The sequence below is a fragment of the Sciurus vulgaris genome, assembly GCF_902686455.1.
Source record: "Sciurus vulgaris genome assembly, chromosome: 1".
In the NCBI taxonomy this organism is placed as follows: Eukaryota; Metazoa; Chordata; class Mammalia; order Rodentia; family Sciuridae; genus Sciurus; species Sciurus vulgaris.
The window spans coordinates 157899083-157913956 of NC_136461.1; the positions used below are offsets into that span (position 1 = coordinate 157899083).

Here is a 14874-nt window from a genome sequence, read left to right on the forward strand (position 1 = left end):
AGCAGTCTTTATTTACTTATTAATTATCCATTCTTTCATTCACATTTCTATACCACACATTACCAGGAGGAATAGTATCCGGCACATAAAAGCTAATCAAAAAATGCTGAGTTAATAAATTAATAAACATGACTAATTTCACTGTAACTTACATTTTCCTCTATACTGTCATGAAAGACTTTATAAAAAAGACTTTATGTACCACTGTTTTAAATTTGGTTGCAAATTTGCATTTTCACACATCACCTATTTAGTCTATTTTGGCTGCAATTAACAACACACCAAAAACTGGATAGCTTATGAATAACAGAACTTATTTCTAATAATTTTAGAGATTGGGAATCCAAGATCCAGAAGCTAACAAATTTGGTGTCTAGTGAGGACCTACTCTCTGGTTCAGAGACAGTGTCTTACAGCTGTGCCCTATGGCAGACAGAGAGGACACACAAGGCAGCTCTCTGGGGCCTCTAATCCTATTAATGAGGGCTCTGCCCCCATGACCTAATCACTTTCCAAAGGTCCTGCTTCTTACTGCTATCATCTTGGAGGGTAGGTTTTCAACATAACCTATGAATTTTGGGGGGACACAAACGTTCGTACCACAGCATCACCTCAATGAATGCTCAGTATTTCATAAGAAAGGGAGGCCAATGTAAAGAAATGAGCCATTAGTTTATTAGAATTTCTAAAACTGCCTTCAGAAAGAAAGAGTTCCAGGCAGATTCCCCATCATTTCACCAGTTACAATTCTAAAGACTCTACCTTTGTAAATAATGTCAATATTTTTTCCTAGATGCCCTCTCATTCTGGCATAAATTTACATAAAACTTAACTTTACATAAAACTTAACTGCAAGAAAATCCAAAGAAACAAATTTTGATCTCATAAGTGAGTTTAACAAGGTTGATGGACACATAAACATAAAAGGTCAAAATATACAACTGAGTAATGAACAAAAGGAAAAAAATTTTCTCTTACAGAGCACCAAACATTACCGGAAATAAATCTAACCAAAAGAGGAAAGAATTCTGCATTGAATCTAAAAAACATTAATTTATTAGAATAAATTAATGTCAATGGATTATGGTCATAGACTTGAAGACTGCTTATTGTAAAGTTGTCTGTTTTCCTCAGGTTAATTTATAGATTTAACAAAATCTCAACGCAAAGGGCCAAGTATATCCAAGATGATCCAGAATAATAATACAATTAGAGTACTTAAACTATTAAGTATCAAGAACTATTATAAAGATTCACTAATTACAATTGTGAAATTAGTAAAGTATAAAAAAACAGAACACAGAAGCCAACCCATACATTTATGGTCATGTGATTTACGACACAGGCAAAACTGTAAAGGCAGAGAAGCAAGAGTGGTCTTTTTAATATAAGCCTGATTAATGGATTCCACATAGGGGAAAAAAAAAAAAAAACTTGACCCTTACCTCATACCATGGACAAAAATGAATTCCAGATAGTTTACAGATCTAAATGTAAAAGACTCAGTAAAAAGAGCTTATAGAAAAATACATGGAACAATATACTTATAACTTTGGAGTATGCAATGTTTCAAAAAGTGCTAGCCATAAGAGAAAATATTAATAAATTAGACTCAAATTAAGAACTTTCATTTATCAAATCAAAATAGAAAAGCCATCTCTAAAGAAAAAGGAACATATATTCAAATGGTCCCCCAAAATTTTAACAATCTTTAAATTAGTCATTAAAAACATTTAAAACCACAATGTGTTATTCTATACAAACCAGAAGAGGTAAAATAATGGGGGAAAAAATCATATACACTGCTTATAAAGGATAGGCAGGTACAACCACTCTGCAACACTGTCCATTAGTCTCTTCTAAAGTTGGGCCCATGAACAAGCAATTTTACTCCTACAGAGATATCAAACGTTTGCTCTTATCAGGTGACAAGTACTAAAAATGTTTACAGCAGTAGAGTTTGAAAGAACCTAAAAAAAAAAAAAAAAAAAAAGAGACATATTCACATAAAGGAACAGTATCAGTAATAACAAGAAGCTACGTACATTTCCTATTAGATCAAGAATAATTCTCACAAACACAATGCTGAAGAGACCAGATGCAACAGAGTACATACTCAACAATTCCATTTACATAAAGTACAAAAATAGGCAAAATTAATCTAGGCTACCAGAAAAGTTTGGGTGAGTGGGTTATTGACTAGCAGAGAGCATGAGGGGCTTTTAACATGCAAATAATGTTCACTTTCTTGATCTACATTCCAGTTATACAGATGTGTCTAGTTTGTGAGAATTCATTAGGGTAAAACAAAAGTTTACTATAGAGTGACAGAATTCAGTGGTATAAAAATCATAAAATTTTATATTCAAGAAATTATAAGTTCAGGCTTAATTAACACTAGTTTAAATACACAGGTTAGCCAATCTTTTGCTTTCTACTGGTGTGTAGCAGAGATCAATACTTACAGTAAATTTGGCTCTTTCTTCCATCACCTCATAACCCAATATAGTAGGTGTAGATGGTCTATCTTCCCAATTCACTGTTTCACGACTTTGTTCTTCACTTTCTCTTGGTCTAGTAGAATACTCAATGGAAGAATCTGTACCTGTAAATTTAGTCCTGATGAGAGGACTGTTACAGACAGATGAAGTACCGTCCATATGATCAGGCACACTTATCTGTTTACAATTACCCATATTTGAATCTTCTAACTGGCCTTTAGAAGAGTTTGAGCTTGTTGAGATACTGCCAAATGAAGAACTCCTTTGATTTCTGTTGGTTGTAAAACTGGAAGCAGAGTTTCCTATGGGCATAGGAACTGGGACATAAGGAGTTGCCATCTTCTTTCGGCCTTTGCAACAAACCTGTACACTGTTGAGTCCAAACACTCAGAGAACAACTAATATGCAATCCATTATTTTCTTCTTAGGAATTCACTATCTAAAAAATAAGAACATATTGAAAAATTAGTCTTGGTCTGGAGCATAATCCCAAAGAAAGCAAAATGTTATTTTTAATTTTATGACACTTTTAACTGAATTGAAAGCACACCTCAAAATACTTCTTAACTCTTAATTCTCTAGGGACTCTTGCTTTAAGGTAGAGAGCAAAATCACTCCATATTTCTTTTCTTGACCTTCATACTACATTTCATCCTTTTTTCTTATTTATTTTCTGGTGAAGTATTTCTGTAATGTTCATTTTAACCTGACTTGATTTGTAGAAAAAAACCCCTCACATAAGAGTTAAAGGGTGGAAAAATAATAGTAAAGACCCTCCTGAAGCTGTATTGTAGGTTACTGTAGACTTCTCATCCTAAGTACTTTAAGTACTTTATACAGTATAGGAAAGGAAGGGAAAAAGGGGGATATTTATTCACATCACCTTTTGATTTAATTAGTGAAATTCTAAGGACTTGTAGAGTAATAACACTGAGTCAGAAGCTCAGATGCTATGTGGTAACTACTCCTCTTAAAATAAGGATTGAATGTATTTTAAGAATAAACTATCAAATAAATTAAATAAAATACAACAAATATTAAACTTATATTCAACAAGATTAAAGTTTGTTCCACATTTTCCAGGTCACCTACAATTCTGCTTTGTAATAAACTAAGAGTACTTAACAAATCTTTAAAACTCATACTTTGTAATGTGTTTTATACAAAGTACCAGTATATCTTGTATTAGAAAAATTTCCTAGTAATACTAACAATTAATGGTTTATTTACCATTAAGTTATTGAATAACAAACTCACAAGAAATTTAATAACTACAGTCCAACGAAATGACTCTGCATAACAACAATGGATCTGCCTGCCCAACTTCATCTAAGCAAATCCACTAGTGAAAAAGGCAGAAGAGTCGCCTAGACTTGCAAAGATGCTGAAACAAGATTTTTTTTTTAACTCAGCACGTGGCTCTGGGCAACCATCCCCATTATAAGAAATTCAAAAAACTTGAGCTGCTGATTCACAGGTCCTTGGTTCCGCCTCATGATCTCCCCGCAAAGAAGTAAATAAGTGTGATATCTCAACCTTCTCACGGCCTGTGGGATGGCCCTGCCCTTTGTCGGAGCTACCTGAGGCCGCCAGGCTGGGGGAAGGCAGGATATCAACACAATCACTGACGTCTAAAGAAGTGAGAACCGCCCGAAGAGAGTTAGGAAGGCGTCTTGTGCTCATTAGGAGCGTCTTCACCTTTGTCCTCGCTTGGAGATGCTCCCTGGAAGGTTCATCTCAGGCTCACCTCGGGCAGGTGAGGTGGTCGGGGCAACCAGGTGTGTGGGAGAAGTGGGCGGAGAGAAGAACGTGGGGTCGGTCGGCCCTGGCAGGCTGTCGTCGGGTCTGCGCGGGGCACAGGCATGTGGCCCGGTGGGAGCAAGCTTTGCAGCTCTCGGAGCTACCTGACGACCCAAGACCCTCCCGCCTCTGCCACCCCGTGCGCGCGCGACCAGCCTCCCAGGGACGCCGCGGAGTTAGTGGTGTACAGACGATGAGGGGGGTCGCAGCAGGGGCGGGAGATCCTACAGCGTCTCTCCACCTTCGGACGCCTCCCGCCAGCCATCCGGGGTGCAGGTGTCACCTGCACGAGAGCCCGGGGCAGCGCCCGCCGCCCACTCCTTACCTCAGCGCACTCGGTGATCCTGCTCGAGCGTGCTTCCCGGTGACGGTTAAACCGGACTCTTCGAACTGCAGCTTCTCGCCTCCTCCCACAGCACCGAGCTGCCTCACGTGACCCTCGGCTCCGAAAGCAGCAGCTCCCGCCGGCTCCTACCTCTGCCGGGCCACCGGGCCCAGGATCCTGAAGAGGTGGAGGGCGGGGCTGGCCTGGGACGCCGCTCCCGGAAGTGACGTCACCACGGGCACCGCCCCCGGAGGCGCGGGCGGAGCTGTCTGCCGCTGGTTCTCTAGTAGACGGATTAAACCTAATCGTGTGATAGGACATCCACATTCTCGATGCTAGCTTTATTTTTTTTTCGAAGTGAAATTCTGAGAAATAGAGTCACGTTATCCAGTTTGCCCCGCAGGTGATTAGACTTAAAGACACAGCAGGAACTATGGCCTTCGTGACCGCACTACTGCTTTGCATCATGGGACTTGTAGTCTTCACCAGCTTGGACTGATTCTAATAGGTTATTGATTGTTTTCCAGAATTAGCAGAGCTTTAAGGGATGACAATTGATTTGAATAGTGGAAATATAGAACACTGCACTTTTGTCTATCCGTCCTACTTAATTCAGAAATCCTCGATGGTAGAGACCCCTGAAATTCTTTAGCGTGTTTTTTTCCCTCCTCTCTGGGAATCAATTTATGTGAAATGATACAGTATATTAGTCCTGCTGGATTTGCTCATGTGAAAACTAAGGTTTTCAGGAAAGCCATTCTGTGGAGTCAAATAGCAAGATTCAGAGGGGTGTACACGACTGTTCATCACTAAAGATATGCAATTGGATTTAAAGAGCATTCTATGATTTCTAGGGCTTTGAAGCAGTACCAAGAGTGGGAAAAATTGATAGTGGTAACTTCAAAATGAATGTAGAAAGATAACCTGTAGCATAATGGCGGTTTTGGTTTGAGAGATAATTTACTTTAAGTATGATGAAACATAAAAATAGAATTCTATAGAAATAGAATACCAAACCTTTGTAGTTTTCAGGACAAACTTGGCAGTCTTGACCTTAGATGGCAGTTATTTCCTTTAGTTATGTGAGTAAGGGAGAAGAAAAACAAAGCAAAAAAAAATTAGCCTTGGAATATTATCCTCAGTTATGGATGGGGCTGCAGGTGGTAGCAAAAAAAATCCTGAAATGAGGTATACCTGATATTGGTATACCTGATTTAGGTATTGGACAATATCTAGGAAGCCAAGGAAAATTAAACTTTCAGGAAGTAAGAGTGTACAGATGCCACAGTTAGAAGAAATATAAAGATTTGGAAAAGATCATTGGAATTGTCCAAGAAGAACTTTTTATTTTTGGTACTGGAGATTGAACCCAAAGGGACTTAACCACCAAGCTAATTCCTAGCCCTTTTTATTTTTTAATCTTAAGACAGGCTTAGGGCCTTGCTAAGTTATTGAGGCTGGTCTCAAACTTGTGATCCTCCTTATTCAGCCTCTGGAGCTGCTGGGATAATAGGCATGGGCCACTGTGCCCATCAAGAACTTTTTTTGCAGATTATTGAGTGAAGCATAACAGAATATATATACTATATGTTTTATCTTCTAGAATGTCTGGTAATGACAAATGTCTAGATTTTACTTTCAAGAAATAACTAAGTAGCTGTAGTAATCAATGCAGAATATCCTGTAGTTGGTCAAAGCAAAAGTTCCTACATTCTAGCAGACCATATTTGATGGCTAGTTGCTATATTTGAAATGTTTTAGTTTAGCTCCTGGATACCTCTATATAGTGCCCACAATCAAATTGAATTGCTTACATTTTGACTTGTGGAATAACAGAAGATTATTTTTCTGCCTTCATTGTTTAATTTTACATAAATTATATATCCTTGGAAAGGCATTTTGAGCTCACCCAAGATATAATTTTATACAATGATATATAGTTATTGATAACTGAAGGGGTGGTTACATGAAGGAGGAGGTAAAAATTACAGCAGAAAAATCATGTGCAATAGATAGGCATCTTTTGAGGTGGCTTCCTAGAGTCCAATGTTTCCCCTTTCTCAGAAATTGGTATTTCTTCTGTAAGGCGGGACCTTTGGTTGTCATGTTCATAATATGTCACTCTTTGGAAAAAAGTTTTCATTATAGTTCATTGTGCCAAGTGGAACATTTGACCCAAGTTGTGTCCAACAGGTGCTATTCCCTAGGGATGAAAATTTGGGCAGTTGAGGAGAGAGACAGGTTGGAAGGCACAGAAAGTAAAGTCAGAACAAAGGAAATTCCGTGATGAGAAGGTCCATGAAGTTCCCCTGCTAAATTCCCTGAAATGAATCTGGTCTCTCCCCGTGCTTTACATTCCTTGGACTCTATGAGATAACCTAGTGTTCTTTGAATATATTAATTTTTGCTTAATTTAGCCAGAGTTGGTTCTTCTGACTTAAACAAAAAATACAACTAATATAGAATGAGGAAACTGAAAATGAATAGTAGGTATCTATAAAATGCCTTTCTGGCTTTTGCAAATAGCTGTCAATGATTTATAATCTAAGGTTTTAAAACAAATTATGATATTTCATAATCTGATATCTGTTTATAACTTTAAAATTCCTCAATAGTTACAACTAAAATAATATAGGAATAACTTAATTAATTATTTTGGTTTCACTTCATATACTCCCTAGTTCACTCATGTTGTTTTCCATAGGCAGTGTTGCTTTAATCTTAATATATACAGTGTGTGTACTCCACTTTTCCCTCTATTTCCTCGCTGCCATGAAACTATGAGTCCAGAGAAAGAACCACAAAGGACCTATTTTTAGAGTAATGGGAGGTAACCAAAGTAGTAACATGACAACATAACAGCTGAATTTATCTCAGTGAACCCGTGACCTGTGTGATTTCCAAAATCCAGGATAGGAATTATATGGCATTTATAATGGTACAGAGATGACACTCTTCGATACTGCTGCCATTGATTAGTGATTTTTGACTCATATATTACATAAAGTTTTGACAGCATGTGTGGAAATCCTGGGTACTTAAAAAAATGGTCAGAATTATTCCTGCAAGTCACAGAGTCAAAATCTTAGAACTAAAAGGAAGTATAATGATCATAAGGATAAGTCTCCATTTTATAGCTAAGGATACTGAGGAAAATAGAGGATAGGCCATTGGTCTGAGCTCATAGAGCCAATGAATCCTTGTTAATAAACTAGTTACCTTCTTAGCACACACAATATGATATCATTTCCCAAGCAGTGTTATACTCTGTCGTGTTCTATGTGTCTTTTAACTTTCCAATGTTTAGCCTCTGGTATATTTTCAATTAGCATGTGTTACCTAAGAGATCTTCCTGGATTTTATGTATGAAGAAATGTCTGTAGTAGGACTTTGGAGGTCAGTAGGAATTGGATAAGTAAAGGAGGAAGGTGAGGCACACATCAGGCAAAGGTGAAGACTTGAAAGAGAACATAACAGAGGGTGGGGTGTTGAAGGACAGTTAGGAGACAGTCTGACTGTACTGAAAAAAAGGGGTGTTAGGAGATAGCTAGAAATAGAGACACGAGATTCTTATTATCCCTTGAGTCCATCTCAAATGTAATCACATCGGTAGTACCTTTCTGTTTCTCTCAGTTGGTATTAAATAAACCCATCCTCTATGGCACTACTGTATTTAATCCATGAATGGAGAAAATTATCACTTTATATAATGAGTACTTATTTATGTGTACAGTCTAAGGGGCAGGATCATGTATTAGATATCTCTGTGCTGATAGTAACTTTTTTGATATCTGAATGAGGTATAGTCCCCATAATTATTGTTGTTTCACACATAGCTCCCTTTACTTATTCACATTCACTGCAAGATCCCATAGACATTGCATTTTCAACTCCTAGTTTAGCGAATAAAATCCAAATACTTTGAGTAGGCCTGTACACTCCTTCATGAACTGACTTTTACAGCGTTATTTTCTCCAGAATAATTAGATAACTGGTTAATCAATTATCCAGCTATTTATTAAGGACCTGCTGTATATGATAAACTTCAAAGTTCAGCTGTACCAGTTATTTCTCATTTTGAGCTATTTTTTTTTTCTCTTTCCAGCATTTGATGCTTTTGCCTGTAATTCTCCCTCATACTACATAAAAGGCTCAGGTGTAGGCTATGTGCTCTTCAAAACATTGTCCCATCTCCCCTCCACTGTGTCCTCACAGTCCTCTCTTCAAGCCTCTGCTACCACCTTAACTCCATCGTATATGATCATCTCCGTGTCTGCCTCTGACTAGAACAAGAACTTCTTGAGACTGAGACAGGGACTTTTTCTTCTATGCTGGTTGGAAGAATCTCTGGCACAGAGTGCAGCTAAATTGCATGAGTAAATGAATGAAAATGAATGAATAAAATGTTCCTATTTGATGTGGCAGTTTAATATAAGTAAACATAAACACATACATTCTCCGTGGAATTACACTTTGAAGAAAAGTTAAATGGAAGCTCACTCTATAAAACAAATGAAAGTGAAGCAACTGTGGTTGGAAAGAAAGGATTCTTTAATTACTGAGTGATTTGTAAACCACTGGACTAAATAAATTATTTCTAAGGTCCACTTCAAATCTAACACTTTATGAGTTTATATCTATTACTTGAGACCTGAAGTAGAAATCAAAACAAATACCACAGTCTACTTAGCACACGAAAATCCATAAAAAGCGTTAGGCAAATGCAAAACAAAATTAAAACAACAAAGAGCTAAACTGAAATTAAACAAACCAGTGAATCAGACATTATTGTGTATTTAAGTCTTTGTCTTAAATAAGTTTGAGACATACTTAACTCCTGGTATGTGGGTAAAGAATGAAATCTGATATTGAGTTCCTGGTGCCAGGGTGTGCAACATCTTAGTTTGCAAGAGACCCTTCCGAAAAGGCAAGAAAGTAAGTTTCAAGGTAAAAAGCAGAGTCTTGAGGGGAATAAATCTCCAGTCAACACCATGATTCCTGCTTGTGTCCTAGTCAAGCCTGGTACCTTCTCAAGCGGGACTGAAAACATTGTTCAACACCTGAGTCTTTTGTTTGGATTACTTCTGACTTTTTTCATCTGTGTGGGGTAACAAATAGTCCTTTCCCATGGGATTATTATAAAAATTGAAAGGATACTTGTTAAGTGTTTAGTATGGTTACCAGTAAAAGGAACAATAGCTATTGTCATTATCTCCTGAATCAACTAGGCAGTTCAACTGCTTTGAAAAGATGTAAAAGACATTAATAATGTACTGAGATATATGCTAAATGAATGAACAGTAATTAACTATACAGGGAACTGCTGTATTGACTACATGTATATTAATTAACCAATATTTTGAACCTATATTTCTGTGAGTTTTTCCCTATGACTTTTATTTACTTATTTATTTTTCCTGTTTTATTGAGATACGATTGCAAATAAAATTGTATGAATTTAAGATATACAATACAATGATTAGATAGTCATATGTATTGTGAAATGATTATCACAATAAAGTTAGTTAATGTATTACATTTATTTACTTAATCCTCATAATAATCCCATGAAATTACTATAACTGATGTTATAATTATATTATTATAACTGATCTTTTATATATTGAATCTCTTGTCCTTTTTTTTAAATGGAAAGTTTAGTCTAAAAGGTTATCTTGTTTTCATGGTTGGGACTCACACCTCATCCAAAGCCTGTACTCAGATTCCCACTCCATTATACTTTCTCCATCACTGTAGCAGGTGCACACTGGTTCTTCAAAGAGTCACCTTGGCAAGACGTTGGTTGAAAACAAACTCTCACGACTTAGTTTCAGGAATCTTAATAAACATAATATCTAGCCCAAATGATTTAATTTTGTTTTTCTTTTTCATGGATTATTAACTTGTTCTAATATGCATCTTAGCTATAGTTTCTAAAATTGTCTTGATGAACTAATCTAATCATGTGCCTATTCTGTCCCCAGCTTTTCTATTGTTATTCTGACTTGTTCTCTGGTATTGGTTCTGATATTACCTTATTCATTTTCCTTGTTGAAAGACTGGATGAACTGGAAAGATTGGGAAAGAGTTGACCAGATGAAGTGTATTTCTAGGAGCAGAAACAAGGAGTGTAGTTGGATAGAAGAATAATTCAGGCAAAAGGGTGTAAAAGATATTATGGAGAAATTCCTTAAAATGAGAGACAATGTCGTTTGAATTGAAATAATACCTTGTAGACATAGAATTTGGATTATTATGTAATTGTGTCAAATGGCCTCAGCGCTGTGAAGAATCAGATCTTAATCCTCATTCAACAAATATTTATTGAGTAGCTACCACATGTGCCAGTTATTGTTCTAAGCCTACAGGAATTTACTTGTAACAAGATATGCAAGGTCACTATTCTCATGGAATTCACATTCTGGTGAATGCTTTTGTGGAAACAGTCACAAACATAAGACATGTTTTAAGAATTTAGGAAAATTTATATTATTTTTTATTCTAAATATTTATTGTAAAATAGAGTAATATAATAAGGGGCAAGAGGAAGTGAAGCAATTATAGATTGGGGCATCAAATCAAGGGTCTCTCAGCCTATGTTTTGAATTGCTAAAGTTTTCATGTCCAAAAGAAAAAAAAAAAAAAAAAAAAACCTTTGCAAAAACCTGATGGCTAAGCATTGCAGGAAAGCTACCTCACATACACCATAGGAGAAAAAAGGAAACAGACCAGTTAGCAAAAATGCTCCCTTCCCTTCTCCAATAGCTCTGATTCCAGGAAATAAGATGCCAGATGTTTCCCTAATCACAGGTGTGATACATATGTCCCTGAGACTTTGGATTTTTAATATTAATACTCAAGTCCTGCTGGTTTCAAATTCCAACTTCTTCGTTAAAGAATTCTAGTGTCTTGTAAATTTTCCCTGATTATTCTTGGCGTCCCCAAGGGTACATTCAATGCTTCAGGGGACCTGTTCTGGTTATTGCTCTCTGTCTGAGTTGCTGGATGAGCTGCTGTCATTGCCTTTGCCGCTGGCTGAGTCATGCTTGCCTTGACAGCTCTACACTAGCCTTTGCCCTAATCGAGATTAGACATGCAGTGTCTCTTGACTTAAACCATGACACCACTGCTGCAGGCTGGAGATCTTCCAGTAATGCTACCTGACTCTGCTGAACTGGAGACCACGGTGGTCTGCTGCTGGCTGAAATGAAAAAGCTTTTACTTTTGCTTGAATTCTGAAGTATTACAGAGTTTGGAGAGCCAGCCCCTTCAGATTTGTTCACAGTCATCTTTTCCCCAGGGAACACTATACCACATGGGTGGTTCATTTAGCAGAAACTCCTGTAACAACTCTGTAGTAGATCTTATTGGCTGTCAGTTCTGAATCTTTTTGTGTCTATGGCATTCCTGATGTATGAATCTTGGGAAGAGGTCAGAGCCCACATCCCAAAACAATTTTAAAGTGTCGAATGTTTGTTTTAACAGCCTCCCTTGCAGCTAATGTATTGCTAATCTGATGAACCATTTCCCACACATGCCACTCTGATGTCTCAGATACAGGGTCTAATGCTTGATCAACATCCTAATAAGACAAGTTTTATGGTTTGATTTTAAGCTTTGTTCTTGGATGCAGTGTCCCCAAGCTTCCTAGAATTTCTGTGAGTTTGTCAATATCTTAAAAATATATCATTCTTTTTAAATTGGACACAAGTTGACATATACATATGTGAAGAAAAAAGTCAAGAGAAAGACCAAGAGAAGGGAAGGACTTATTTCTTGTACTTGAGGGGAAGAATTCTCCTCAATTACATATAAACAAGGTACAGAGTTCTCATTGCCATTGGCAGTCAGTGGAGTCACTTTGTCCTGAAGCCAATAGGAGAATAGCAGAGTGAAAAGGGCTATGGCAGCTGGATGATGCCATTAAATCTTTGATGGTACTGTCCCTCGAGTCCACTCTGCTTCTGGATGTGAAATCCCCTGAGATAATCAATTTCTTATCAATAGGCAAGCTTGAGATTTTCTGTTGATACTAGTTTTACCACAATAAATACAAATAATAATGCCTAGCCTTTATTCAGAGCTTACAATGTTAAGGGACTTTTTATTCATTCATAATATTCATTGAGCACCTACATATATTAACCCACTTAATCATTTTAACAGTACTGATTTGGGCAATGAAGTATTATGTGTGCAGCTGGATGTATGCACCTATACATAGATATATACTTTGATATAGACATACATCTAAACAGATATGGGCATATAGATGAATACAACTATAGGTATTGATGTAGTTATAGTTATGGGTATTGGTATAGATATAGGTATAAACATAAAGATATGCAACTGGGTGACAAATGAGATTTCTATGCTGTCTCAAAATGGTGGCTAAAACTCAAAGCTGAGGCTACAAATTGGTAAATACTACATGTTTTAGGGGGTATAGTACATAAGTGGCTGGAGACTTTGATATTCTCTAAAAATTCTTATTTAAAGGGTGTTCATTCAGAGAACTGGCCCAACCGTCAGGGTCACCACGTATTATTAGAAAAGGCCTCAGGAGAGAGGATGGCATGCCCTTTTGGAGAATGTCATGTCTGTGAAAACAGACTATTTTTCCCCCATCACAACTAATTGAATAGCTTAAACAACATTTTTTTTTTTTTTTTTTTTTTTTGTTACAAGGGATTGAACCCAGGGGCACTTACCCACTGAGCCATGTCCCTAGCCCTTTTTAATATTTTATTTAGAGACAGGGTCTTGCTGAGTTGCTGAGGGCCTCACTAAGCTACTGAGTCTGGCTCTGCATTTACCATCCTCCTGCCTCAGCCTCCCAAGCCGCTGGGATTACAGGTGTGCACCACTGTGCCCAGAAATAACATTTTTTGACCTCATAATCAGGATGGCCAACTATTCAGTTTGAGATGGTGCTCTGTACCAGCTTCTCTCACTCAGTCCATTTCATATCTTGATATCAACTCTGAATCAGAATAAATATGCTTTGGGGTATAGGTAATAGAAATTTTGACTCACACTTGCTGAAATATAAGAAAATTTATTGTGTTCATTACCTGAAACCGCAGAACCAGGACAGATTTTAGGTTTAGGTGATTGCTAGACTTAACGGTTCTGTTCTGATTTCTGTGCCATTAAGCTAAATTAGCCTCATAGCTATAAGTTGACTTCTAGTAGTATTTAAGTATTAAGTATTTCTCTGTTTATTCTAGCAGGAGAAAGAACTCCTGTATAAATGTTCCAACCAAGAATCCTGATATTTATCCTGATTTAAGTGTTTAAGTTCAAATACACTAGTGACTGTGGTCAAGGGAATAGAATACATTTGCTTTCTTAGGTTAACCAAGGTCTACCCCTGAGTCTGGGGGCTTTGAATCAGCTTTACCCAAGGTTGCCTGGAGCATGGAGATAGAAATCTGAATTAAAATATGAAAGCCATTAGGAAGGAAAAACAGCATGGATGCTGAGAAACAATCAATAATTTTCTCTCCAAGGAGAGTTAATGACCTGATGAGAGATGATCAATAATAGGGATATATTTGAACCCAAAGTAAGAGGCAGAAGAATTTGGACAGTGTCCCAATTGATAGGCAAGGATGTGCAGATTTTAGAGCTTTGATAGCTTTGAAGAATTTTTTCTCAATAAAGACCCTCTTCCACTTTCATTTGGATCTGTAATCATTTGTAGAAGTCAGGATAGATGATCTGTAGAGCAGGTTGAGGAAGGGAACCTCCCTCTGTTGATCCATTGGTCGAGATGCTGGCTTAGTGATCAGTCTGCTGCCAGCTGGAGAAATGGTAACATGGACCATACCCCTAGCTTGTCTTTTCCCAGAAGTGAAGAGCTACACTCTGTGGAACAGGGAAAGAAGAAGCACTTCTTCTAGATTTGATTCCAAAAGCTGGTTGGATGTCTCTATTTCTATATCCCATCAGACCTTTAAAGTTATCAGTTCTTAGTATTTCTTTCCTCTCTACCTAGGTGTTCTTTTCCCTCTCTGCTTTGTTTGGTGATGATATTGCTACCTACCAGGACACCTCAAGCACCATTTGTCCCCAATTTTCCTTCTTCCCTGGCATTCCTTGGCAGAAGCAACACCTGTCCGTTGTTTTCTAAATATTTTCTAAAATTGCTTTCTCTTCTGTCAGCATAGTGAATGCACTCCTTGGGCTTCCACACTCTCAGATTGCTCTTCTTCACAATGGGCATGCATTGTTCACTTTTAG

General features: G+C 37.4%; 1 protein-coding gene across 2 annotated transcripts in view; it reads right to left on the reverse strand.

The window, feature by feature from the left end:
• Positions 1 to 4849, reverse strand: part of SNX16 (sorting nexin 16) — a 31303-nt gene extending 26454 nt beyond the window's left edge. The window contains exons 1-3 of one of the 2 annotated variants that reach the window (XM_079105668.1): positions 4627 to 4849; positions 2693 to 2940; positions 2466 to 2605 (exon numbers count right to left, since the gene is read on the reverse strand). In XM_079105668.1, the coding sequence (XP_078961794.1) occupies positions 2466 to 2605; positions 2693 to 2840 (288 nt within the window). In that variant the 5' untranslated portion in view covers positions 2841 to 2940; positions 4627 to 4849. Of the gene's footprint in view, positions 1 to 2465; positions 2941 to 4626 lie in introns of both variants that reach the window. The other variant, XM_079105667.1, reaches the window with a different exon arrangement.
• Positions 4850 to 14874: the final 10025 nt, after the last annotated feature.